Source organism: Colletes gigas, unplaced genomic scaffold, assembly GCF_013123115.1.
Source record: "Colletes gigas isolate AHSC1104 unplaced genomic scaffold, ASM1312311v1 Colletes_gigas_Sc00031, whole genome shotgun sequence".
NCBI classification, from domain to species: Eukaryota; Metazoa; Arthropoda; class Insecta; order Hymenoptera; family Colletidae; genus Colletes; species Colletes gigas.
Window position 1 is genome coordinate 1004114 of NW_025106660.1, and position 27284 is coordinate 1031397.

Here is a 27284-nt window from a genome sequence, read left to right on the forward strand (position 1 = left end):
AGTTTTAACATAATAGTATTTTCATAATAGTCGAGACCAGTGTTCCGGAATTTGTGTGCCTCTAGGACAAACAAAATATCTTCTAAAAAAATATTGTATCACGCCAATGTAATTTCAATACATTATACACATTTTACAATCAGGTCACAACAACAAAGTATAACACATAAACTATATTTTGCGGTAAATAAATTTCGGGACACTGGTCTATACGTTACAAACACAGGGAAGATATTTAAAGCGTATACACCTTACAGAAAAACATCTCGTCGTACTAAATTCTGTATGACCATAATTCTGTCATATTTACATAAATGAATGCATAGTGATGAAGCTGCAGCGAAACTCGAATATTTGAACTATTCCATCCATGAAAATTAGTTTACACTTGATCACAGTATCTTTTACTGCATTTTTCGAAGCTACGATTATAAATTGTGTGTAAACAATTTACAAACTATGACTGGATTAATTGAACTTTAGATAAATTTTTTCACAGCAAAGCTTCATTGTTGGATACCTATCATCCATTTGTAATATTTTCTTTCACACTGTCTCTCAAACTAAATACGAATTGTAGATGCGCTGTGAGATTAAATACACTGTTGTGGAAAACAATCGTTCGAGCGAAAAATGTAAATAAATTTTAGCATTACGTTATTGATTGGCATACTATAAACAAAGATGATTGAATGAAAAATCATTTTTATTGTATATTGATCTGCGGTGAATTATGCAAGCTGCCGTACAAGAATTTCTGCGAATAATATGAAAATTCTATGATGAAATCATTTATACGTGAAACAGGCAGTACGAAATCTCTATTTGTAATTCGTATTTTGTAAATTCAATTGACGATGAAACAGCTCAGCTAATATGGCTCCACTGCTTATTTTCCCAATAGAAAAAAAAAATGACCCACACTGGATACCACAATCTGAGCAAGTCATCTCTCTGTTGTGAATAACGATTGGAAATTCGTAATTTTTTAAACAATAACTTTATATAAATACATCTAATGGACATTACATAATGAATATGTTCATTTTTACATTTTTTTACATAACTATAATTCGTGGTAGTTTCTTGTTCACTATGATTAGCCTCTTGTATTTCTTCTTTTATTCGTCGCTCGCTTCACGACGAGCATGAATAATTCGTTTACACGTTATCGTTACAAAACAAAACAGAACAATATCAGATTTCGTGTCGATCTCTTGATCAAGTTCGATCATCGTTCGAAAATAGGGCGACAAGAAATACAAGTTTCGTCGAGTTCTTTTTCGATCTGTTAATCAGTCGATGTTAAATAGAATTTAATTAGATTTGTAATATTTCTGGGTTCGTCTATAACAAAATAAGAAACCTAACTTTCTTCGCTAAACGCTATCCAGTGCCGGCAATTTTTTTTGTACTATGACGTGGAAGTGATATTAAATTTCTCATTTGACTTCCGCGGTACTCGGACCGCAAATGTTTCCTATCTAGCCGCGAGTCTGTAGATCGAGAAACAACGAGGAAGATACCCGGGACGGTGGAGGAGGCTTCTCGCTACTCATTTACAATCAAGCGGCATTCTGGATGCATACTAACTTTTGTTTTATAAACGCTAAAGGAGTATCGCTGTCTTTCATAATTGTAGGAACTAACCGTCCCAGCGCGTTTTAAAGGTGAGAAAAAAAAAAAAAATAAGATAATAGTCTTTGCAGCCTCTGCTCTCGCGTTCTGGGTACATCACTTGACATACCATACACGTATATCGACGGAAGAAAAATGGTTACGAGAGCTCCGGGAGGCTTGGTCGATCACACGATTTGACATTCGATGCACCATCAAAGAACAACAAACAATCGAGGGTCGTAACCGGCTACTAGAGATCCATATACACCATGATTCGATGCGATGGACCGTTTTACGGAGATCGCCTCTTCTACCCGCGCGCACGCGCTAAATAAATCTAACCTCTTTTCGGTGCGCATACGCGTGTGCGCGTATCTTTAAGGAAATCATGCGTCCTTTTGAGGATGAGGATACGAGCGTGTGCGAATCTCGGGGTATAATCGCTCGTGTCGTAACAGCGCGTAACTCTTGGGAGCAGTAGATTTTTTTCGTGAAACCATTGCATCCTCTTTTAAACGCCGTTAACGTGCATATCGCATAGCGATCTCGGGATCACGCGCACGGGGCCGCCGAGTGACCAGTTTCTTTTATCTCTGCGGCTCGCCTAGGCCAAATTGTTGTTGACTCTGCGTCTGTTGTTGCGCGTTCCCGGTCACGCTACACCGGCCACCGTGATGTTGCGCCGTCGACCCCATCTGCATCGAGTTTTGGTGCAATCCGTTCTGACTCGGGGACATTCCTGCAATGGTACAACGAATTTCTGATTTAAACCCCTCGTTCTCGTTTCAGCTATACCGTGCGAAACGGCAAATGACAAGCATACAGTAGCGCATCGCGTAATGCTCGAGAATCAGAACCGCCGCCATTTATGATATACAAAGCGTGGATAGAGAATTCTTTTTCTCGAAACCGATTAAACTCAAACAGTAACAAAATGTAATGTCGAAATTATAGCAATTTGAATAGAGTAGTTTGTATTCGTATCGAAAACAAATTCAATAATCGGTAAGAATGCACCATTTCGGTGCTTTAATGATTGATTTAAAGTTCCAAGTAGGCCACAAATGGCCACGAGGGCTGAGTTACAGAGCAACGGCTAACGTATACGAAGTGCAAGAATGTTTTTCAACGTTCTACCAAATCGATTAGTATGCGCAAAAGGAACGCGACAAGTTCCTCGGTGGAAGGAAAACGAAATGTGATTCGGCGAAAAATTACGACGCGAACGTCGATGGTATACGTTCATAAAACAGATATACAGTGGAATAGTAATTTAAAAATAATAGTACTGTTAGAATGAAAATACAAAATAAGTCAGAATACATCTAGGTACACCATTATAACAACAAAAGCCACGTATCAGTGAAATGTTACATGGTTAGTTTTTAAACATAGGATCGTCTATTTAAACGAAGAAACTAATAGTTTTAATACTACCAAAATATATTATGCGACATGTATTATTTAATTTTTTATTTTTAATACTTTATCGAACGAAATAATTGTAATTACTTATACGAGTTAATTTATCGTTTTTCTGTTTTAGGTTAACAATTACTTTTGTGCTTTTCATCGTATTAAGGAGAACCTTATCAAATTCTGAACAAATACGATACATATTGAAAACAGGTACAATGTATAATATACGAGGTGTCTCATCTAAATGTGATCACATAAGTATCTGTCTTATCGTTATATGAAATTACCATCAGATTTTTGTACATGAAATCTTTACTCTATAATAACAATAGTTTAGAATTAAATTTTATTAGCGAAAGCAAGCTTCAACAGATTCGGTACACTTTTGCCAACAAGATACAACTAGCATTCATCGTTTGTCTACGGCTTCCTTAGGCCGATCAGCCAATTGATTCCGATTAGCTTTAATTTATTTTAAATTTCCGCGTTAAATTTGTTTTAATCATAAGACAATGTTATCAACAAATGGTGTTATAAAAACGATATTGCAACATCCGTTGATAATTTCAATTGATAAAAGGTCAATCAATCATAATTAGTTTATAATATTCATCGTTTTTATAAACGTTAACAAATACAATTTCTCCTCGTAAATATTTCAAATTTCAAGAAAGAATTAATCAGGTGCTTCGTATCAATGTGCATCGAAACAGGTGTGCCGCGTAAATTATTTAGATAATACATTGTTCTTAATCGTAAAGATTTGTTTGTGAATTTAATTTATTACAAATTGCTTGTAAAATTACTTTACTATGTTACCACAATCTCTACTATTTGAACAAGCGTGACGCATAAATGTTAGCCTCTCCAAATGATAGCACCTCCCCACCACCAAATGTGTCGTGATGTAAGAAAGGTTGGCAAGTACTTACTTACTGCTCCGTACATAACTATCGTATAAATTAATATTTTAATCGAATGAAACATTACGCAACGCAGAAAAAGATTACATGCATTTCAGGAAAAGTTTTTTTTTTTATGAATACAAAGGATCGGGTAGTTGTCGAATAAAAAGCGCGCTAGTGCAGAAATAATTAGAGTGAAACTTACCCGAGGGAGTTTTCTCTCCTGCGGACATTTTGGAGAACGCGAGAAGCGCGTCAGGAAAATTTGGCGGCGTGGCCGGTGTGTTGCAGGGCGTTATCTACGAAAGAAATGTATGCTTATGACTTTTCAGAAGCCTCGATAAATATCATTGATGTATGTCCGTTTAATAACATTGTTTGTTTACATTCTAGTGTGGATCGCGTGTATGATTATTTAGGTCGAGATCAGGGCGCATGACTGGTACGGTTGCAAACATAGATTCTTCGTTTGTGGATCGATACCTACAATCAACCTCTTTCGCGTGCCTTTCCGCCAGTCACAAGAACGCAGAGATTTTATATCGCGGTTATTGTTATACCGTCACCGTATATTGCGCGACATGATTTCGAACAAATTGATTTTCACTCGGTTAATTTGGTTATGCACCGTACGAGCTGCTCACGAAGCATTCCGCGATAGAGTCATTTGTTAAAACGCTAAGATTTTATTCGCGTTTTATATCGTGTTTCAGAGCCGATGAATAATACGACGCGTCCCGTTCGCTGAATCGCATTTCGAGTTTCATTCATGTAATTTCACCTGCGACTGCTGCCCGAAGCATACAGACGTTACGGTGGGAAGAGTTACAGCCGTTTTCTGCTTGTATTTTGGAAATACGCCGCGGAACATCGGTTTCGCCCGCGAAGCTAAAAATATCGAACGAATGTTTTACGTAAGCCGCCGAACGAAGCGACACAAATCTATGGTAGGTGGGTGAAAAGGGAGCAACAAAAGCAGCTTTCTGCGAGCCGAGAACCCGTTGGTTGTTAAGGTCGTCGAACCTCCAGGACCTGAATGTAACCGTCGGGTGTACCAGGTGGACAGAACGCGACAATACAACGGGCACACGTGTTCGGGCGGCGACGACCGGCTGATTACATAAATAAATAGAAGAATCTAAACAGAGGGCTTAATAACTGCGAAATACTTTCGAGTTCCCTTCTCGATAATCCTGCCTAGACGAAGAGTTATAATTTTCGTCTCTCGAGAAATTTAATTGCACAAAAATATTAATAACATTTTAAGTAAAAGTCCACCGGTTTGTGCAATTGGAACCCTTTGCACGCGGAGACTTTTCTTCGACCACCTAACTATTAACTCAAACACAATTCCTTGCGAAATAGATAGCAAATATCCAAGTGAACGTATCTTTTTTTTACATTCTCTGTTTATGTATTTGGTCCTGTATAATCACTTCAAAACAATAATATCGTTGTGTTTCCTCAGAGGGGGCAACCGAGTGCGAAGGGTTAATTAAAGTTCATCTATGGAGACCAGTGAAGGTACATATGAGAGAGCAGAGTAGCAGGTCAACGTGTTAACGTAGTCGATAAAGTATCGTGCAAGTCCCAGCAGTGATCTTCGCGTTAACTGTCCAAGACGTTGAAATCTGTGGAACAGCTACGCGACACAATGGAAAGCGAAAATGGTCTGCGGAGAGTCGAAGAGGTTTCGCAGTCGGATACGAGCGTTGTCGTTAGTCCAGTAGTTGGGCCAAGATTTGGCACACGGCTTATCGGAATGCCGCCGACCGAGAATAGTAACGCACCTAGCAACTGTCTGCCTGCAGTGGTTCTCTCCGCCTTTCATTATCGTATTGAAGTTCGTTCAATGAAGTTCGAACCGCAGCCGACAAGCATGGCGATAATGTGAAGTATCGGAAGGAGAGAGGACCGAAATAAAGTGGGAGGAAGGAACAGGCCGAGGACACGAAGTGCAACAAGGGGGAGTCGCGAAGTAAAGCGGGGGAAGAGAAGGGGCGAAAAGAATGCGAAGTTACAGGCGAGGGGCGAGGCGGGGGTGGAGGGGGAAGGCGAGACGAGAAAACAAAATCTTAACCGACGGCTGAATAACCGGGCGCAGAAGTTAACGAGGAAGAACTCGTTCTGCTGAATCAACGATGGTCATGCCGCCGTGGCTTTACGAGTCTTTTAATTAAGCCAAATACGACCGATTCGTTGTTGCGCAGATGTCTGAAAATAACAGACTGTGAAATTAATACGATCCCTCTCCGATAATAGGGCTTTAACGGCGACGGCGGTTACGCGGATTCGAATCGCGTAAATGTTAACGTATTTAGTAACACGGCAACAGTATTTCAATTGATAGAATTATCGCGATCAGCGATATACAGGGTGTTCCCCAACCCTGGGAAATATATTAATGGGAGATTCTAGAGACCAATATAAGACGAAAATCAAGAATACTAATTTGTTGATGGAGGCTTCGTTAAACAGTTATTAACGTTTAAAGTTCCGCCTGTACTGAATTTTTTTCTCGAAAGTGGGTAGGATTTCGAAGGTATGTCTAATGAACAAAAATGCTTGCAATTGACCCCTCTAACTAAATATAATTTTTTCGGAACGATTTGAAATTTTTTAATTTTGTTAAAAAATTCCACACCTTGAATTTTTTTCTTGAAAGTGGGTAGAATTTCGAGGGTATGTCTAATGACCAAAAATGATTGTAATTGATCCCTATAACTAAATATAATTTTTTCAAAATGACTTGAAATTTTTTAATAACTTTTTAACGAAGCCTCCATCAACAAATTAGTATTATCGATTTTTCCATTAAAATTTTTCCCAGGGGTGGTCGAACACCCTGTATAAATTAATTCTCGAAGTGCTCCGTAAAATACCAATGTTATTTCGTAATAACGAGTCAAAGGGTCCCGAGGGGTTTTTTTAATTTTGAGGGAGACGATTTCTTTCGAATTTAGTAGTGTTTAAAAATTCTAATCGCGACATAAAGTTAAGCGTATTCGAATATCATCGAATCAATGATAAACAATTGTAAAATTTTGTCCTGATCCTAAAGCGGTTAATTGACAATTTAACTTCGCGAAACGTATCACGTGCTGCAACTCGAGTACAGATTCGATCTAATAAACACACGCTACGTCCAACGGACAACAATGAATATACATCGTATACATGTAGACATGTACGAAAGTATTTACTTGTTTATGTGTACAGATAAATGTACATAATATACAGAGTGAATCATCCTATTTCTAGCACGTTTCACGATGGAAAACCGTGTTGGAAGAAAATGTTGAATGGCATAGCAAACGGTATCTATCTTTGTATGACCTAATTTTTTGTCGCAGTGCCTTATCGACGGGGTCATAATGTCAATTACTTACATCTAATACGGGAAGAACACAAGCGAACAAATGTGCCATAAATTTTCTTATATTTCTTTGCCATTATGTTTTCAAAACATTAATTCCAATCATTCATTATAGCTAATTATATCAACCATAAACAAGCTATTTTTATTAATATTTGATTCATACGTGTTGAGTCATCTTTAAGATAATCATAAGTTGTAAACGTATGCACCATTTCCTTTGAACTATAAATTATGCGACTGTTTGTTAGAACAGAAGAACAAGTGTTAGAAACCTTAATAATACATACGATGTCATTAGCATATCAATTTAATTACAAACCCTATCGTTACTCAAACTTGGAATATGATTCAAACAGTCCAATAGGATTAGGGTTAAGGATTTTAAGTATTTTAGCTTCATTTTAGAGCGTGGTACTGGCAACAAAATGGGAGGAGACCTACGGTGACTAACATTTTTAGAATCGATCAATGGAGTGACGTTGAACGACGGAAGCGTTGAAAAGTAAATGCACATGGTCGAGATTGCCTCTTCTCTTATCAAAATCTTACGTAACGCGTAGTTTGAAACCCTCCGCGATGTTTTTTCCTTATACGAGACTGATAACGGGAACATGCACCGCTGAAACCTTTAGGGACGTATCAACCAATGTTTGAGATTCGGAAATAAATCAATGAAAATTTTATATACTCGTTATCTTATTCGTAAAAGTCATATACTGTTGCGTAACACTGTTATTGCGATACCAATAAATAATAAAACAGGTCTTGACTTTTCCTGTACTATCTACAAGTGATCGGAACGAAACAAATAATATTGATATCTGAACTTCTCTTTAAAATGGAAATATCAATGTTTCATATTTCTGTATCATATCGAATGCATAGGTTTAACTTGTCGAATCTCACCATTTCACATTGCTATTTCTTCTGCTATTATGTTTTTTGCACTTAAATTTATATTTTTTTTTTACTATGGCAAACAAAGTCGTTAAATATAAAAAAAATAAGTTCGTTTCTTTTTAAGTAAGAAGAATTATATGTGCAAAATTTAAAACAAAATTAAGATAATTATAATTTTGTGGTATGTGTGCAGTTATAATTTCTTTTACGCGTGGCTACTATCTGTTCAAGTTAAAGATGAAGTGGTGTAAAGTGATTTGCAATCCTATTGGTCCGTCATGTCGACACGTCGTTCTAAGCAGGTATAGATCGGTCGCAGAGCGAGTTGAAACGCAAAAAGACACGACAAACGGTTGACAAACTGGGACAGGGTTTTCACTAAAAAAAACTGTCACAGAAATTAGAGTCTTCAAAAGGAACGAACGAGGATACTATTCATACATGCCACAGTCAATGCACGAACCGAGCGAATGTATACATTTATTAATTCCGACAGCCGAAGTGTACCACGTGCTCCAAATAAAGTGTAAAAGATTATATTTAAAATTCCATAATGCTTGCTGAGCGTAATAGATACGAGAAAGTATAAATACTGGTATAAAACGGCGTTTAGGTGCGGCAATATTGATTATTTATCAGAAGTTTCGTTCTAGCCGGATTATGTAACGTTGCATGCTAATATGTACAATTATCGATGTCGAAAATCGCTTTACAAAGAAATCTCGTAATATTATCTGATTTAGACAATGAAAAAGCATTACGACGTTCACGGTAGATTTAACGTAAACACGATATACTAATTTCAGATCAACGTTTATTACAGTACACGAGTATTTGACTTTAGTTTGTATCTGCGAATCGAACGTTTATAGAACGATACCAAATATTATGTTATATTTTTTCAAGATTTAATAGCAGAGAATCGCCGCTGATGTCATTCATCGAAATAAATTTCACGCATGATCACGTTACGTTCGCGATACAATTAATTACGATGTTATCGAGTGATTCATTTCGGTACATTAACAATGTCGGACGTAAAAGAAAAAAAAACGTAAATGATGAACATTTTATTGCGCATTAACCAGACAAGTGTTCGGTAAACGGTACTTAATTCCGAACGAGGCTCACTTAATCGTAAGAATGTAAAATGGTTCAATTATTTCATGCCCGTGTCATTAAATTGCCTGCTTAATCACGAGGCGGATTCCAAACATACATACTTTGTCACGCGTTTCATAATAATTCCGGCTATTGAGTTAGCGAGATCGTTGGCGGTGAGTCGACGAATTTTATAGTCGATTTATCGTACAGGGTGGTTGGCTACTGTCGGTGATTTAGAAATAGTGCCAGTTGCATTTCGAGTATCAACATTGTTGCGTACTGTTTAATAATACTCGGTGCACGAATAAACATACTCGAAGTGTATACGAATATAGGACCAATCTATTTGCGTAGGTTATTCTGACCGATGATGCAAATGATTGACGTTTCTCGCCTCAGGAGATACTCAGTTTACAAAAGCACGATAATTGCAATACTGTGACAAAAACGAACCATTTGTCCAACTCCTTAATATGTATGATACAATATACAAGGTGTTCCCCTGGGAAAAATTTTAATGGAAGATTCTAGAGGCCAATATAAGACAAAAATCAAGAATACTAATTTGTTGATGGAGGCTTCGTTAAAAAGTTATTAACGTTTAAAGTTACGCTCGTACTAAATTATTTTCTAGAAAGAGGGTAGGATTTTGGGGGTAGGTCTATTCACCAAAAATTATTGTAATTGACAATAATTTGTCACAACCGAGAATAATTTTTTCGGAACGATTTGAAATGTTTTAATTTTGTCGAAAAATTTCACACCTTCTCAAATTTTTTTCTCGAAAGTGGGCAGGATTTCGAGGGTATGCCAAATGATCAAAAATTATTGTAATTGACCCCCACAACCGAGAATAATTTTTCCGGAACGATTTGAAATTTTTTAATTTAGTCGAAAAATTTCACACATTGAATTTTTTTCTCGAAAGTGGGCAGGATTTCAGGGGTATGTCTACTCACAAAAAATGCTTGTAATTGACCCCTGTAACTAAATATAATTTTTTCAGAATAATTTGAAACTTTTTAATTTAATTTTTTAATAACTTTTTAACGAAGCCTCCATCAACAAATTAGTATTCTTGATTTTCGTCTTATTTTGGCCTCTAGAATCTCCCATTAAAATTTTTCCCAGGGGTGGCCGAACACCCTGTATATCTTCAAAGATATGTGTGAAATATTAGTACGCGTACAAGAAGAGGAGTCTGAACTAGTTAACGTCAAACACTGCAGTGGACCGCTGTTTACTAGAATGATGATCATGATTATCACCTTGGCCTGAATTTAAACCAGTATTTTCCAAAGTGGGGGCCCGACCCTAACCGAGGTGAGGTGCGCCCTGCAATCAAAGAAGGTCGCGAAAGAAAATCTTTTATTGTTATTTAGCGCGTGACGCGCCTGTGAAATAATAATAAATTCTATATGAAACTGCGTTACCATCAAACCCGTCCAAAATAGCAACACTTTAGTAGTTAAATAACTCGGAAGTCTACAAAAAAAAAATTATTTACATTAAATTTTGTCTCCCTCGAATTCGTTTCGTTATTCTTTTTTGAAACATTTTGTTCCGTACAGCAAGTAATTTTCGAGTAATTTAAAGTCGTCAAGTTAGATGACTCACCCTATATTTGCACCTGTGGCGTTTGTTTGCCTGTTGCGTGTATCTGTACTCACAGATTGTGTGTTTCTACACCGACGCATAAAATTATCTACGTGCAATGGATTTTCATTACAACACTGATACGTAGGCTTTCTTAATTCTAAAGGGGACATCTTGGAGGGTTACGTGTATCTTAGATAAGCTTACGTTTACTCAGTACCGATAACTCGGATATTTAGGTATGGAAGGAGCACAGATATAAAGCTACAATGAAAACGCTATTATCTGAATAGCTATGTACCCTAATACTCAATCGTTCTATTATCCGAACAAGTTACGTCTTGTAAAAAATATCACCTAATCGACGATCTCTGATTTTGATGAAACCAGACGCGTACATAAGGCATTGACTCCTTTTCATTGTTGTAATTAGTCAAAACATGCTGATAAAGTTTGATCAAATAATTTTAAAACACCCTGTATAACATACTACATATGTTCTTCGACGATCGTTACAATTACCGTGTGACGTTAATTAACGATTACAGTATAATTATTTCGAACAGATCGATAAACAATGATTGATGGCTATTTAAAGAAACGTACAGCAAAAATATGGATTACTTCGCACGGAACGAAAACAGCCGATAGGTCTCCAGATACGCGGATGTTTACGAGAACTAATTAAATACGCTTTCGCGCGAACGAAAGGCCGCAGCGAATAAAAAAATATATGAAAGAAACATTTATTTTCTGGCACGTGATCTCGTCGCAATTCGCGCGACGAACTTAATGAATAAAGTCGTTCGTGTGATGCGTCGCGGATCGTTGCACGTGACACAAATAAAACAGAGCCGCTGGAAAGGAATAGAGAGAGAGAGAGAGAGAGAGAGAGAAAAGAGAGAGAGGGGCTGGGACGAAACCGCCGTCGACGCTCGCGACGCGAAAATACTTTCGTATCGATTAGTTCACCAGTACGAACGATCGAAGACCGGCTGTGCCTTTCGTTCGAACATTATTTACATTACGCTAACCGATAACTTTCGTCGAAAGCAAAACGACGGATTCGACTTACTTGGCCGAAATGCGTACCAGGTCCTTGCGCGCATGGAGGTATCGCAGCCTCTTGGAAGAAAATACTGAGGGCAGTCTGGAAAGTACAAAAAAAGAACCAAGATTAGATACGAACGACACTCGACACCTTCTCCGGTTACACCAAACTAGTTTACACTCGACAGTAGCGTAGAATAAAGTAAAAACGTACTTTTCCTTGGTCTTGTAACGATACGTTTATAATCTGGCGATTACTCGTTATTGCTATTGCAGAGAGAAAGGAAGATCAATTCCAGATTGAAGGGAATGTGGTAACATCATTAAGTAGAATGTGGACAGTGTCGAGTCATGTTTGCTTACTCGCAAGTATTACAAATCCTGACTAAAATGTCTGACCCAATACAACTTGCCATACCTACCAGGACTGACTTTTTCTTTTCTCTGTAATATTTGTTTGGTGTTTGTAAATATCGATAGTGGCATACAGAGTTGAATATTATTGTTAAATCGGCTTGAAAAACACTGCCTTAACTCTTCAGCGATATTTCTCAAGTTACAAGCGTGTCTTGTTTTTTAAGGATAAATTAATTCTTCAATTCTGCTGTTTATTTAAATGTCAAGCCTTCGTCGATTATCGTTACTTTACATGCAAACACTCTGCTTTATCAACGGTGGTATGGTATAGCGATAATGTTAACACTTCAATGAGTGTTACAAGATCGAATTGCAAGCTGAAACACGATCCCCCAATGATATTTCGTTACGTACGAAAATTCCTACGTACGTTGAATTCTACGCCGAGTTCATCGAAATTTTTGTCAGGATACTTCGTCGATCGTTACGCGCGAAAAATTTGGTGTGCTCGCCAGAGAACGTAAATGCCAGTTTGCTATAAACGGTACATTGCGGCGCATAGCATACATTTGTATGTATGTATGTATATCGCGTGACTCTGGTCAACGATTGCGGGTCGGGTTCTCTAACTAAATATTAACGCGCGTAGGAGAGCTCTGGTGTCATTCTTAACCTAAAATATTATTCCAATATCATTATTCTTTTATACTATACTTTCTAGCGGGCAAATAATCATCTTTGACAAGATGTCTTAGCCCTGGTTGAAATATTAAATGTGACGTGGACAGGTATACATGCTTTGATTTGGTATTTTGTTGATACAGTTGAAACCATAGTTCGACCGCAATGCACACGTCGATAGATGCCTTACGTGCTCGCCGCGACACGTTCGTGTTTGTCGAGTACCGCGTACTAAATTACGGGACAGAACATTATAAACGCGCGTTTTATCGGCGCTTTAGGCGATCACACGAAAGTTTACCGACCGCTGATCAACGGCTGATGCGAACGTAACGACTTTTAACCGACCCAATTGCCACGGAAATTTACACACAATCTCGCGCTCGTTTCTCGCATACACATGGATAGAGACGGTCTCGATTTCACGAAGCCTGAAACGAAGTTAATGCCAAGAAAAACCATGACGCATTCCGTTTGTTTGTTTCTTGGTATTCCTTTATTTTCTTTGGAAACTACGTTCATAATATTACTCACTTTTCGTCGGAAATACCTTTCCGTGCAACAACAAACCGCAGAAAATTGTCGACACGAATAGGTTATGAGCTTCCGACTTGTCGATAGAAAAGTATAGGGCAAATACGTGTGGATATATTTCGTACTATAATTATTTAGAGTTTTCAATTGATTTTTTGAATCGAATGATTTTGAGAATAAAATCGAATGGGAAGAATCGTTGAAGGTGCATGAGGTATCAGCACATTTATAACTGTCTTTCTTGTATCGCATAAATGATACCGATAAACCGTTAGTAATAAATCTTATCTGTGTTTGTCGAAAAAGCTGCGTACGACAAACAATCCCGAAACGAGTATGTTAATGTTAATTCTACTCACGTCAACAAACCCTGCCAAAAGATAACAAATAATCAAATTATTTGATCATTTGATAAAACGATCGGATGATTATGTTATGTGGAAGCTTTCCGTAGTTAAATCATATGTACTCAATTATCTCACAGTACGAGTACCTGGAAGATTCTTATCATTACGTTTGTTACATTAATTATAGTATACATTAGGATGGGTCTTATTTTTCCATCGTCAAAAATTGAAATTTATATAGAGTATCGCATATCATTGGATTTACCATCCTTGCTAATAGATAACACTCGAAAGTAACATTTTTAATTGAAAGAGGTAAGTTTCTCACGAAAACACCAATTCCATGAAAACATCGTTCGCGAATAGTCGGTTGTGCGCTGTTTGCAAACAAAGTATCCTGCACACCGGGCCGTGTCTTAAGAATAAAAGAGAATGGCACGTTGCCACCTATGCTGTGTGCTATTTTTCACGGTTCTCCGATATGTACTGGCACTGTTTTCTCATCTTACGATCAACATTATATGCGAACGTGCACGAATAATTTCGGAAATGCGACGAGCTGACCGGCTGAACTGATCTTTCTTGACGACTTTAAGAAATATTCGCGAGTCTATGGCCGAAATAAAAACACGTCGAACGAAATAGGTTAGGGGCATAATACCATCAATTTGTCCGCGGTACGACACTGTGGTCGCAGATAAAAAATTTCGATCTCTAGAACATCGGTTCTAAATCGAACATCCCTAGTCGACGATGAGACACACTGACGGTGACAAAAACAGAACGGATGGACTTTGCCAGATGTCACTGCAATGGATCGTCGTAATCTGCCCGCGTCTCTAGCTTGGAACCCGATCTTTGAAAGGGACCTCTGATTAAATGGCATGCCTTGACGATCGGGCGCACGATAATGATAACAATAGTCTCGTTTTCCCCTAGCCGAGTGAACATCCTCGCGGGCGAACCGCGCAATCGCATCTTCTAATAGCGGTTCGCGTCGTATGACGAAATAAAACGTTTTAGAATGAAGCGCGAAAATAAGGAAAAATATTTGGCACTTGCACGCTCCCGCTAATACGATACGAAATGCTAAAAATAAACAGTGACTACGAGTGAAAAGTCGATCTCGAGTGATCAATATCGCGCGAGTTCCGAACGAAGTCTAAGAATACGATGACGGTCGTGTGTGTATTTAGGTACGCCCGAAGCGGGCAAAATTCTTTTTACAATATCTTCGATTTATTTATGTACCTTTGTCGTATAGCTTTTATTTTTTGTCACGGATTCAGAGATCCCATCTAACTCGTCGAACTACATACACATACATAAATTTCATATCTGCCTTTCTCTGAGTCACACAAATCTTACGTCATTTAAATCTTGCATCATCCAAATCCTACGTTATCCTAGACCCCTGAATGTCATCGAATCCTGGTTTATGCTACCAATTACAACTAAATTTTAACATGTTTACCGAGCTAAAAAGGATATACATACACATTCGCAGTTAGTATTCGAATTTATTGTCGACGAAGACTGATTTTCATAGAATTTTATTTTCGTGTCACGTATTTCTTTTTTTAACCTCTCTTATATTGGTTGACAAAATTATTCTGAAACGAAATACGCGTATATTTATACCGGAACTCGTAAATTTACGCGTACCTTTTGTTGCTCAAGGTCATTTGACGGTCAATTTCATATTAGACATTTTATCTCTCTTTACCAGTTTATTTTCAAGATGATATTCAATCTTTGTATCGTTACGTTAGCAGGTTTTCTATTACAACCACTAAATTTTTACCAGTTGGTTTTATATACGAACAATGTTTTATCGTTCAGTAGAATATTGAAACTGTTTCTTCGGGAGTCTGCAGTAAATATTTGCATAATACTCTTCTGTACCATTTTTACTCCTGACAGAACCACAAAAAAGAATAAAGGTGTTCGAAACGATTCAACGTTTATTGCATACTGTATACAAAAGTATACGATTTGCTTGGAAAATATTTGAACGCGGTAATTTGCACCACCTTTTATTTTATTTTCTCTGTGTACAGTTATTATTCTCTTTGTCTAGAGCCGATGACGAAAGATAATTAATATTTTAATATGAAAGTGTTGACACAAGACCGTAGACAATCTGTGGAAACGTATTTAATGGCGGCTCAAAGGTTACCGCGTCGTTTAAAACTGTTAAAAAATACCGTTTCTACGTAATACTTTTTTTGTTTCTAAAAAGAATATGAATGAATAAAATAAAAATAAATGTAATAAATAATAAATTGTATAGTATAATAAATAAATAAATAAAAAATATGAATAAAAGAATAAAGTTTCACTAATAAAATATAATAAGTTAATAATAAATGCGAATACTGAGCCTGCATTAAAGGACACTGCTTTTGTTTTAGGGGCACGTTCCAAACATTTTGGACGCCCCTCTGTATGCACCATCGACCCTGGGGGTTCGTAGTTCACAGTTTGAGAAACCCTGCTATATATCCGATCAGATTTCGTTAGTACTTGCGATATGTTCGATTCCATCGCTACTAATCAAGAAAATACCTTGAGTATTGTGTATTGACGGTGAAATAGAGAGGGAGGAGAGGGGTCAAGATGGAGGGGGAATAGAGAGAGAGAGAGAGAACTGGAAAGGTACTTACTGGAGCAACGTAACAGACTTGCCAGTAGTCATTACAACTCATGTCGTAATCTGTTGTTAAACGTATTAGCAGCCGAGCAGAGAAAGTTCTCAGTCTGAATTCAACGAAAGCATTGAATTCTCTCTACTCTAAACTACTAAAAAGTAGCAAATAATACTTTCTCAGACATAAAATATTGATTTTACATTACACGTGTTGTAACTTCTAACAACAATAACAATACATCATTCTACGTGTTTATATTTAGATAATTTTGAAAACGGTACCGAATTAAATTATTACAGAATTATTTAAAACGTATTCCTGTCTTCAAAAGGCGATTATACGATAATAGTAACAGAATTACATAAATATTAAAGATCCTTTACGACTCTTGTGAAATCTCATATTTGAAGTACAAGCGAGATTACAATTTCAAGTCTAGCCTTCTGTTGCAATCGCTTAGTAAACACAGCGCGGAATAACCAATCTAATCTCGCAACCTATCATCGAGGAACTAATTATGAATTAACACGTTCGCCGCTAACTTCGTGTAAAAACAATCATGTTAAATATATATTAACTTTTGTATCTACGATACCATGACTGATGTCCAAGCGTAAAGTATGAAACGCGCTAATAATCGCCTGGTAAACACAGTTACGTTTAATTTAATATTACGATCTGGTTACATAACCTGCTATTCTGAATAAGGAGGATCAATCGCCACGGAGTTGGAACGACCACTATGTATTTATTAATAGTACTAGCAAAATTCTAGCAGCGTTGTTTTTGCGCTCTGTTTATTCCCCGAACTCGCGACCAGAAACGCCGAACCATTTCGCGAAAGAAATTCTCGATAATACTCGGTCGCGGATAAGATACTAATTGCTGGAAAGGCCACTGCAGGTTCTTGACCTCATTGTGTATGTCATGTGAAAGTACCAGAAACGTCAACTTCGCGTATTTCGGTTAACGGCGTGGAATTACACGACGAGTAGCGTTATTAATTTTTAACTCGTGGATTGGCATTACTGTGAGCCGTTAAGCTTAAAATCGCAAGCCGTACGAATCCGTGAAAGTATCGACAGGAACGAGCGCGAATTTCGTTACGGATTCCGTTTAAAACACGCCACGCGTTTACAATGTGGTCATAGAATCGTGGTATACCAACTTTGCATGTGTGTGGTAACCATTGAAATAGATAAGGAAACGTCGGCGAACGTGGGTTCGAAAACTAAGTATATTCAAGTTACGATATTAAAGATACATCACAAGTAGCCACGAAGATAATAAGATAATAATTAATATCAATATAACAATGTTAAATTATTGACTAATCGCTGACAGAGAAAATATAATTTGTTCTATTTATTTCAATGAGAGTCAACCTAGTACTGATAAAATTCATATCATTAATTTATGAGCACCCTGTATATGGGTACGTGATATGTAGACACGTCGAGAAATAATATTCAACAGATAATTTGAGACACGACTAAATTAACAAGATAGGTACAACATGTGGTATCGTACTTTCGATACGTTTCTTGTACTAAAAGGATTTAGTAAAATGTATACAAAAATACACTTTCGTATACGAACGAACGAAACAGTTTGTACATCAAGATTGTTTACATCGAACGCGGCAGTTCACAGATGGTCGTTGCGCTTTGTTTTCATTTACAATTTTAATGAACGATCACACGAGTTCTAATAATTACACGACGCCGGCACGGATTATACTACTTTTCTTGGATATTACGTAGGAAGGGTCGTTAAGTTGCAAGTGTACGGTATATCGGACGAGAGCTAAATGCGATCTAATTTGCATAAACCGAAGGAGGCTTTTAGCACAAACGATACCTCGTGAATCGATAGGCCTGGAAACCTGGCACCGAAAAGATAATTATTGTTCACGATTGCCGCACACGCGATGTCAGCATTGTTTCCATTGTTAATAGCCGAGCCAGTTAACAAGGTATGTTCGAAGAAATTGAACGCGATATACATAGATACACAGATCTATTTTAAGAGAACGAAACTTTACGCGCGTTTCGACAATGTCAGTGAATAAAAGCCAAGTCTAAAATCGAAATTTATTGCTAAATACAAGCGTGGTAAATGAAAACAAACAAAAGCCGTTTTGTAACGCGTTAATCAGAAAGTATCGTGCGTTGCTGTAACCTTGGCGGGCTACAGACGATCCCCACTGGTCGCAACAAATAACGAACAAAACCTCTTAGCAACATCGTACGATTTTTATGAATGGACTTCGTCTCTATGTGGTAGTAAATGCATTCACGGACTCGCGAACTGTTACGAATCGGAATTGTTACGAATCGATCGGGCTTCAACGCGAACGTACGTGCCAACCGGCAACGTAACGTTGGTCCAGTGAATTACGTCGGCTTTATCAATTCAAATCGTGCGAACACGTAATAATTCCGAGTCGAATCGACGACAGTACCGCCTGGACGGTCGGCCATTTTCGCTGGCTTTGTTTACGTAGCCGTATATCGAACCGCGGTGTACGCAAACATAGTGAAGTTCCCCGTGTTTCGCACGAAAAAGATGCGGAAAAGCATTCTCTCACCTCGAATTGCCAGTGTGCCGCCTGCAGCAACTGTTTCGCTTGCTCTCTGGCACAACCTGCGGCCAGTACGAACTGATTGATCATCACTTGCTCGCGAAGGGCGTCCATGTTTTCGTCACGTTTTTCCGAAAAGGGAGAAAATACCAGACGAAACGAGGCACGCACAAGACACGAGTACGGCACAATCTTCCGTATCACCGAGCTTTGACTCTGCCTCGAGCTTTCGTTTAGACGCGAGCGCGGCCAACGAGCGGCGACCAGCCTCTTGTTTTCAAAACTAAACTCATCGCAGTCGGCTGATGGACACCGCGGGTTACGGAACGTAAGAGACGAGGATGGTGTGACGTCACTACCAGTTCTTTGCGAGCGAGCGTACCGCCTCCCCTATGTTTGGGGACGTTCTTTTTACCGTGCACGCTCTCCGTTTCGATTGTTTATTTTCATACATAATAAACAGTGTAAAATGTTTCGAAGTGACAAACGATCCACTCGTGCATCTCCGAGTACCTGATTTTTTTCGAATATTCTCGTGTTCTTGCTTTCAATAAATTACGTGTTTACGTTCTAGAATTGGTCAAGTTGGAATTTTAACACAGAAATAGACAACATGATTTCGTGTTTCGTTTGCTGGGAATACCTATTAGGTCACCCACCTCTGTTCGAGAAACATCGTTTTCGTAATGTTTAGAGACTACGTTTAATGTTTGTAAGTTTGCAAGCCTGCTTATGGCGTTTTCCTATAATATGATTCCTAACTTGCCGATTGTGGTTAACAAATAAGAGAAGAAAGTAACAAACATTTACATTTATATTGTGTGTATTTCTATTTAAAAATTATATAAAATTATTACCTCATTTATCGATGTATAAGTAATTGAAAAAATTAATTTAGGTTAATAATTTTGTCGTTACCACAAGATTTGTTACATACTTAGTGACTTATTTTATGGTTAAAGTATATATTACAGGAAAACTCTTAACATCAATTTTTTTTATTAATTAAACTATAAGACATTAAATACTTTTTTATAGAATAATTCATTATCACAGAATTATATTAATGGTCTTTTATATGCCCATAACCTATCATGATCATAGATAGTATGAATTTTTTCATACATGTATTTAAAAAAATATAAAAGATTGTCGTATTGTCCCTTGTACCTTTGATCAGTTTCAGGTATATCTTCTATGTCAGTGTATCCTTCTATCGTACCAAATGCACACGTATGCAATTCTACTAAAAATTGATGAATTGCTTCAATTGTAGCTAAATACCATCGTGGACTTTTCTTTTGATGACGCCAAAATTGGGATATTCTTGATTTTAAAATGACACATTGTAAGTCTACAAATTAACATTAAATATTGTTTTACATTTTTTCTGTATCAATAGATTTGTCTTACTAAAGATTATCTACGAAATCTAAATATATATATAAAAATTGTTTTTATATTCACCTCGTAGTCTTTGATCTTTATAAATAGTTTTTGTTTGATGCCATGTACTATCGATAAAAATAGCTCTTTTTATGGGAAATGTATTCTTTGTCCTATTAATGATTCTGTTATTACCTTGTTTAAACTTGTTTTCAAAAAGTGATTCAATGCTTATGCCAGTTTGGCTAGGAAAAATTAAGACGGTCTAAACAATGATGTTATTCAGATCAAATTAATATTTTACTTAATTAAACGATACGTAGGTTGTTTTTGCAGTTATACCTTTTCCTTGTCTAATATTTCTGGGAAATCAGGATATGTATAAATTCTCACATCATCCGGTGCTAATACAGCTGCATGAATTGCTGTACTTTTCCCATCAATTTCACGTGCATGCTTAATAATATCTATCTTAATTGGTAACTAAAAACAAAAACTTGTTCAGTTGTAATTCACGTAAAATATAAAAATGTATTCTGTTAATTGCAATACCTTCACTCTAGGAAAGTACTTTTCAGCGATGACCGGTAAACAACACGAGTAACAAAAGAATTTACGTGATTTATAACATCGGTTACATATCTCTCGGCCTTCTATCGTGTTCAAAACTTGGGCGTCAGTAATTTTTAAATGACGAAATGGCGCCTTATCAATTACTCTCTGTTCTTTCTCCAAGTTTGAAAGTTTTTTGGTATGATCAATTGTCACGTCGGGTTTCGCCATATTTTTAATAACATGAATGTCTAATTAAACATAAAATATAATTCCTATCCGTAACGATACTTTACACAATTATCAAAGTAATAAGTATCGTTAATAAGCAGGTTATCACTCGTGAATGCGGAAGTACACATAGCTATAGAAAAATAACCTCAAGTTGTGTGATAAATTTCGTAATGAATTATACAGTGTTACCAGACGGCATACCGGTGCCCAAAGGAAACTGCCCTTCCACGTATGCACACTAATGCACAGCTACGTGTACGTGAGTTCTGCACTGCGGATAACTTCAGTTAGTTTCAGGAATTCGCGAAAGATGGTGATCGTGAGCCTTTCTTTTTCCCTCTAAAAACTTCGACTCGCGCCAATCGGCATACGATTTCGTGTCTATTAACCACAGACGATCTCGTCTGTGTTTCAAGCCTGTTCAAAATATTGTTGACGGGGGTAGGTGCAGAAATTTTTCTGCAAAACACAAAAAATTTCAAATCGTTCTGGAAAAATTATTTTTGGTTGCGGAGATGCACTCTTCCAAAGTGGAACAAAATGTTAAAAAGATCATGCATCAAATTGTAAGGGGCTCCTCGTAAAAAGGCTTTAATCTTCGTAATGGATCGGTGGGTCGATGATCAACAATGACTAGCTTATGGTCACTAGTGGTCAACAGTGAGGTTGACATCGAGGTCAGCATTCCAGTGAGGAGCCAGAAATGGTCAAGAGGTGGGACCAATCGAAATAGTTTCTTCGTAGACAAGCCAGTCTTAACTGTTAACTCCAGCTTTGGCTCTGACTGGTCTCCCCACCCTTCCATCACCTTAGACGTATAAGCAGGGTCACTGCGAAGAATTCTTCAGTCGCGTCGCGGATTCGGGAGTGTACAAATCGCCTGAAGTGAACCGAGGACCTCTGCTGGCCGCTGCTGACCACTACTGGCCAGCGCTGACCATGGTTGACCAATACTGACCACTACTGACCACTACTGACGAGTGCTGGCTCGCGTTCCTGCCACTACTGACCACTACTGACCAGTGCCGGACGGTGATGACTACGGTAAGAACTGTTTAAAAATTCTCTCCCCTCTTCTATTCTATCGTTTGATACCAATTTCGTTTCAATGAACTGATTTTGCCTTGCTTGCCTAACTGACGTTGCTATAATATGAATATTTTCTTACTTTACAGCTGATCCAGTGGTAACTACCCTATATACTGACAACAAGTAGTAAGTCCACTCCACTTATTTATATTTTATTATTTTTATTTGTTTGTTTGATGTGAATTCAACTTTATTTATGTATCTGACTGCTTTGATATGTATAATATTGCAAGATATAATAATGTAATAGTATATTCTTGCTCGAATTCTCGTAACATTCTACGGAGATACTTTGTTTGATTTTTCCATTTCGTTTGATTGTTTGGTGTCGATTCAACTTGGTGTCTCGATGACACTGATGAATATAACAATGCCCCTTTTGACATGTATAACATGGTGTCAATGCATATACCATGTTTGCTTCGATGACACTGATGAATATAAGATGTTTATTTTTACGTTTCAGCTTAAATTCTTGTAACATATTGCCAATATACTCTGTTCAATTCCCTTTAGCTAGGTGATAGATCATTTTTAAGTGTTTAAGAACCTCCTTTTTAATACCTCAGCTTACAATGATGTTTCAGAGAAGCGATAAGTCTACCGGGCCAAACATGAACAAGACGTCTCAAAGATGTGATAAGTCTACCGGACCTATGGACCTTGGACCTTTTGGCACGCACAGTTGGAAATTAAATCGTAAGGCAAGGGGTTAAACAAAATAATTGCTCGGTACAATTAAACTAGACTTAAGCTTCGACTGGTTGTATACGTGCTACCTTTGGCAAGTGTAGTGACCGCGGGTATGAATGTTACCCGTGAATAGTAACACATGTATATTGTTTTATCTGAGTATCTTTTGTTTAAAATTATAATCTTCTTGCACACCGCGATTTTCAAGATGACGAATGTCATAGTAGATTCATTTTTAATTTGACACTGATTTTAAAATGAATATATAATGAGTACATATACATATATGAATAGTACAACTTCCTCTCGTTCGCTTGTTCTCTGGTTCTCGCTTTCCGAGATTATGTCTCGACCGAAAGGATCGGAGAGTTTTGCTCGATCACCTCTGTTTGATAGAATGAAACATGTGACGCCTGTGTAGTAGGTGTGATAGCTCTTACCGCTTCAACCCCGGTGCAGCTTGGTTCAGCTTAAGTGGGGCCTCGCCGAGCGCATATATTCTCCTCTTTATACGGAAAAGAGAATGACCTCCGGCGAGAGTTCCTGACCCATATCCGTTCTCGAGTACTAAGCGGGTCCTGTTGTGACCGTGTGTCCTCCAGGGCCCGGCGGTTGTACGTAGAGAGGCCCGATAGACGTGGGTCAGGGGCGCGACTTGCTTTTCTGATAATCAAGGCCGGGGGGGGATCAATCTGATACCCACACTCACTGCACGCTTATGAGCACGTGTCGCGTCGCGTTTTATTCAAGCGTGCGATGCTTTTACACGCCGCAATTTTCAATATGACAAATATCGTAATATCGATCGAAAGTAGAGTCATGATTTTAATATCATTTATAATACTTATAATTATATTAACTTTAGAACGAGTGTCAAATTAGTAGCTTCCGATTGTTCTTTACATTCTTCGATAATTAAATTCATTTTCATAATTTAGTCGACGACTTTGGGTATCTTCGATATCGAGGATACCCAAAGTCTTTCTTTACTTATTAAAATATATCATTAGATTTACGTGCAAGAAGATATTTCGCGATAAATATATTTTAGAGTCAAAGTAACCTCGTATATTATCTACTATTTTTACTTTGTCACAGCACTTGCCTGTAGTTGTAGTATTTGTAGTTTTACAGATTCAGTGTTGTTCTCTTACTAATCTATTAAACAAGTTTCTGTTACAGAGCATATTCCTATGGAAGTTTTAGGTCTATAAAGGTAACAGTTAAGAATTCTTACAATTTTGTTTGATATTGCTTTGTTCGTGTTTCAGGAAATCATCGTGGGATAAATAGAAGATAGAAGAAAGAAGAAAGAAGAATGTATTTCATGTATTTTGTTTCACATTGCTCAATTTATGTTTTAATAATTTAGGTTTATAGTTAGGTAGAATGTAACAGTATGTTTCAGGAAATCTTCGTCGAAGGATCAACAAGGAAGAATATATTTACTATGTATTTTGTTAGATGATTAGATAGGTAGGATGTAAATGAATTTAGATTTATAGTTAGGCAGGAGTTTGATTTTCTATATTAATCATTATATCAGGCAGGCAATATTTTGGTCTATTTCTCTGTTTTGTTGATGAGAATTTAGAAACAAATTCTTTCTCAAAAATTCTTTCGTTGATTGTTTCCATCGTTGATTGCACTTTCGTTTGTTTCTTCTTCGACCAACGATTGTTGGTCACAGATTTTTATTAATGGAGGGTGGTTGGGAATCGGTTAGGGCGGGTCTCCATTCGCAGCAACCTCCTCGTGGTGAGACCTGGGTAATATTATTTAGCGTTTAATTAATAATCGTATCACTCTTAGCTGGGTAATGCAATTATTAATTAAAAACTAAATATTATTAGCAAATTGGCTGCGATCCGCTTTGCATAGGTCATCATAAATATAGAGCTTCTTCGCTAGGCTAGTTTTGATTCTCATTGATTCATCAAAGATTCTAGAGTGTTGTCACAGATGTGGTATAGAAGTAGATCCTTCATCCAATTTATTTTTGCGGCCTATTTTTGTGGGGTCTCGAAACCACATTACCATTTTCGTGTCTTTTGCAACGTTACCAACAGATTCAGAAATGAATTTTAATCTCTTCCATAGACACCTCACATGTATTTACGCAACCACAGACGAGATATATGAATAGACCTTTCACGTAATGTAATTTTTCGGCCGGAGTTTCTGGGGTCCCGGGACCCCATTACCATTTTCGTGTCACTCGCAACGTTATCAACAGATTCAGAAATTAACACAAGAGGAAGTGAAACAGAAAATAAAATTACATAAATTTTATTATTTTTTAACGGAATTAAAGCTGTAGGGTCCATCATTGGACATTAATCGATTAATTTCATTGGAGAAATCAATCGATTAAGAGTATTTAAAAATTTCAAGATTATTAAAATTCATAAGGATGTATTTCATTGATACGTACACCGCAAATTCTCTATTTTTTATTTTAAATTGTAATACATCATTTATTAAAAAAATAACTCGGCAGAAACGTATTTGCGACTCGAAATCAGTTTAATCAGACTGTGTATCGGGGCCCCGGAAACTTCTCATTCCTCACTTTCGCACACTATGCCCAATTGCGTGTACGTGAGCTCGTTGAGTTTCGGAAGAGCCGAGAAGAACAGGCTGATACTCGCTTTCCTTCTCGCTCTTGCATCGCTGACGTCGCTTACATTTCTCGAAAGCAAGCCTGCTGGCATCGCCACCCGTTCGAATCGTCAGTAAACGACAAAAGCCATCGTGACTGACAGACCTTACATTTCTCGAAATCGGACCTGGGCGCTTTTTGAAGATTCATTGACTTTCCATACGAAGCGACCATACGTTATATACATATACATGTTATACATGCTAGGAACTATAAAGTTGTATAACTTTCGTCGTATATCTACTTTCTAATAACATAGGAAAATTTTAAAATATAAAAAAATGTAAGAATACTGTAGAATTTTTGCAATGGAGAATTATTGAAGGAAAATGAATTGATTATATACATATGTATATATCGGACACATCCCTCGCAAACACGCTGCAAACATTAATGAGAACAAAACTGCAAATCTGTCCTTTTTTAAAACCCCGCAACTGATCTTTGACTCGGAACTCGTCCTCTTCATTTAGCAATTATAATAAACGTAGACTCATTAAAATTCGTAAAAATAACAAAGTTATAGCCATTTAGAGGGAAGAGTACCCAACGGTAAATAATCATACCAGAAATTTTAAATGAGTTTTTCTCGAAACCATATTTTCGAAATTGGCTGACATGATATCACAAATTCATATTGATTAATGGATTTGAAATTTATAGAGACATGCCTGTATGTTAGAAATTTTGCCTTTGACGGTTCTGGGGTAAGTCCTGTGCCGTTCCTCACAGTGCTCTTACCGGAAGGTCCCACGCCTTCCCCACTCCGTGGCCAGATCCTTCAGGACAAAGTCTTTATTTTTTCCAGCAGTACGACATCAGGTCGTCTGCCTCTTTTAACTACTCTTTCTCTATTCATAAACAATCAATGCCTCGACACGCGCTACCTGGAGACCCAACGCGGTCGTCCGCTATCGCGTCACCCGTTACCAGGCCTGTTTAGTCTCATTCTCTCTTTAGGCCACATGCACCCCAAAACTTTGTCATAAATGTATCGTAGACTGAGCGTTCTTCAGTGGTCCTTACATTCGACTCTCTTGGAAAATACATTGTTGCTAGCGTCTCTGGAAAACAAAAACCGATCCCCTATTTCGGGGGAATGTCCACGCGTCGCGTCCAACCATTGTTGCCGTGGCGAAATCGACTTTTTTGCCTTCGCCTTCGAAAAAGATTAAGCAAAAGAGTTTTCTTCATTGAAAGAACAAAAATTTTCCAGTCCTTTATTTTCAGTAGGGGCGGTGTCAACTTCCATTCATTTTCATATGATTGATTTTAATGAGTCAGCGTTTTTTTAAATTGCTAAACAAAGAGGACAAATAGGACAGTATTCTCAAATATTTTCAGATTTAAAAATTTTAAATTACAGTGAAATTTATTCGGTTGTTTAGACCCAATAGTATTAATAGTATAAATATATGAACGCACGTTCATAAGCATAATAAAAAAATGTCTTTTTTTTAATAGTTAAAATATGATCAAGGGGTCCTAAAACGTGTATTTCCGTAAAAAAAATTTTTGTTTCATTATGGTATTTTGCTTAT

The 27284-nt window shown here is 37.4% G+C and overlaps 2 protein-coding genes across 2 annotated transcripts; both read right to left on the bottom strand.

Annotated features, from left to right (window-relative positions):
* Positions 1-5: 5 nt before the first annotated feature.
* Positions 6-19720, bottom strand: LOC122402009 (UBA-like domain-containing protein 2). The gene is made up of 4 exons (XM_043404500.1): positions 19134-19720; positions 11999-12073; positions 4150-4243; positions 6-2359 (listed from the first exon to the last, which is right to left on the bottom strand). Exons 1-4 carry the CDS (start codon positions 19239-19241, stop codon positions 2208-2210), a joined length of 429 nt encoding a protein of 142 aa, XP_043260435.1. The 5' UTR covers positions 19242-19720; the 3' UTR covers positions 6-2207.
* A 465-nt stretch (positions 19721-20185) lies between these two features.
* Positions 20186-21499, bottom strand: LOC122402015 (tRNA-uridine aminocarboxypropyltransferase 1). Its single transcript, XM_043404508.1, has 4 exons — positions 21066-21499; positions 20856-20996; positions 20595-20778; positions 20186-20481 (listed from the first exon to the last, which is right to left on the bottom strand). Exons 1-4 carry the CDS (start codon positions 21294-21296, stop codon positions 20186-20188), a joined length of 852 nt encoding a protein of 283 aa, XP_043260443.1. The 5' UTR covers positions 21297-21499.
* Between the last annotated feature and the right edge of the window lie 5785 nt (positions 21500-27284).

Excerpts from the sequence above, each read along its gene's own strand:
- LOC122402009 (XM_043404500.1), bottom strand. The coding sequence starts at position 19,241 with ATGGACGCCCTTCGCGAGCAAGTGATGATCAATCAGTTCGTACTGGCC. Across the intron at positions 12,074-19,133 it reads CGGCACACTGGCAATTCGAG|ACTGCCCTCAGTATTTTCTT; the intron begins GTGAGAGAATGC and ends TGTACTTTCCAG. Across the intron at positions 4,244-11,998 it reads CTGGTACGCATTTCGGCCAA|ATAACGCCCTGCAACACACC; the intron begins GTAAGTCGAATC and ends TTTCTTTCGTAG.
- LOC122402015 (XM_043404508.1), bottom strand. The coding sequence starts at position 21,296 with ATGGCGAAACCCGACGTGACAATTGATCATACCAAAAAACTTTCAAAC. Across the intron at positions 20,997-21,065 it reads AGTACTTTCCTAGAGTGAAG|TTACCAATTAAGATAGATAT; the intron begins GTATTGCAATTA and ends TTTTGTTTTTAG. Across the intron at positions 20,482-20,594 it reads TAAAGATCAAAGACTACGAG|ACTTACAATGTGTCATTTTA; the intron begins GTGAATATAAAA and ends GTTAATTTGTAG.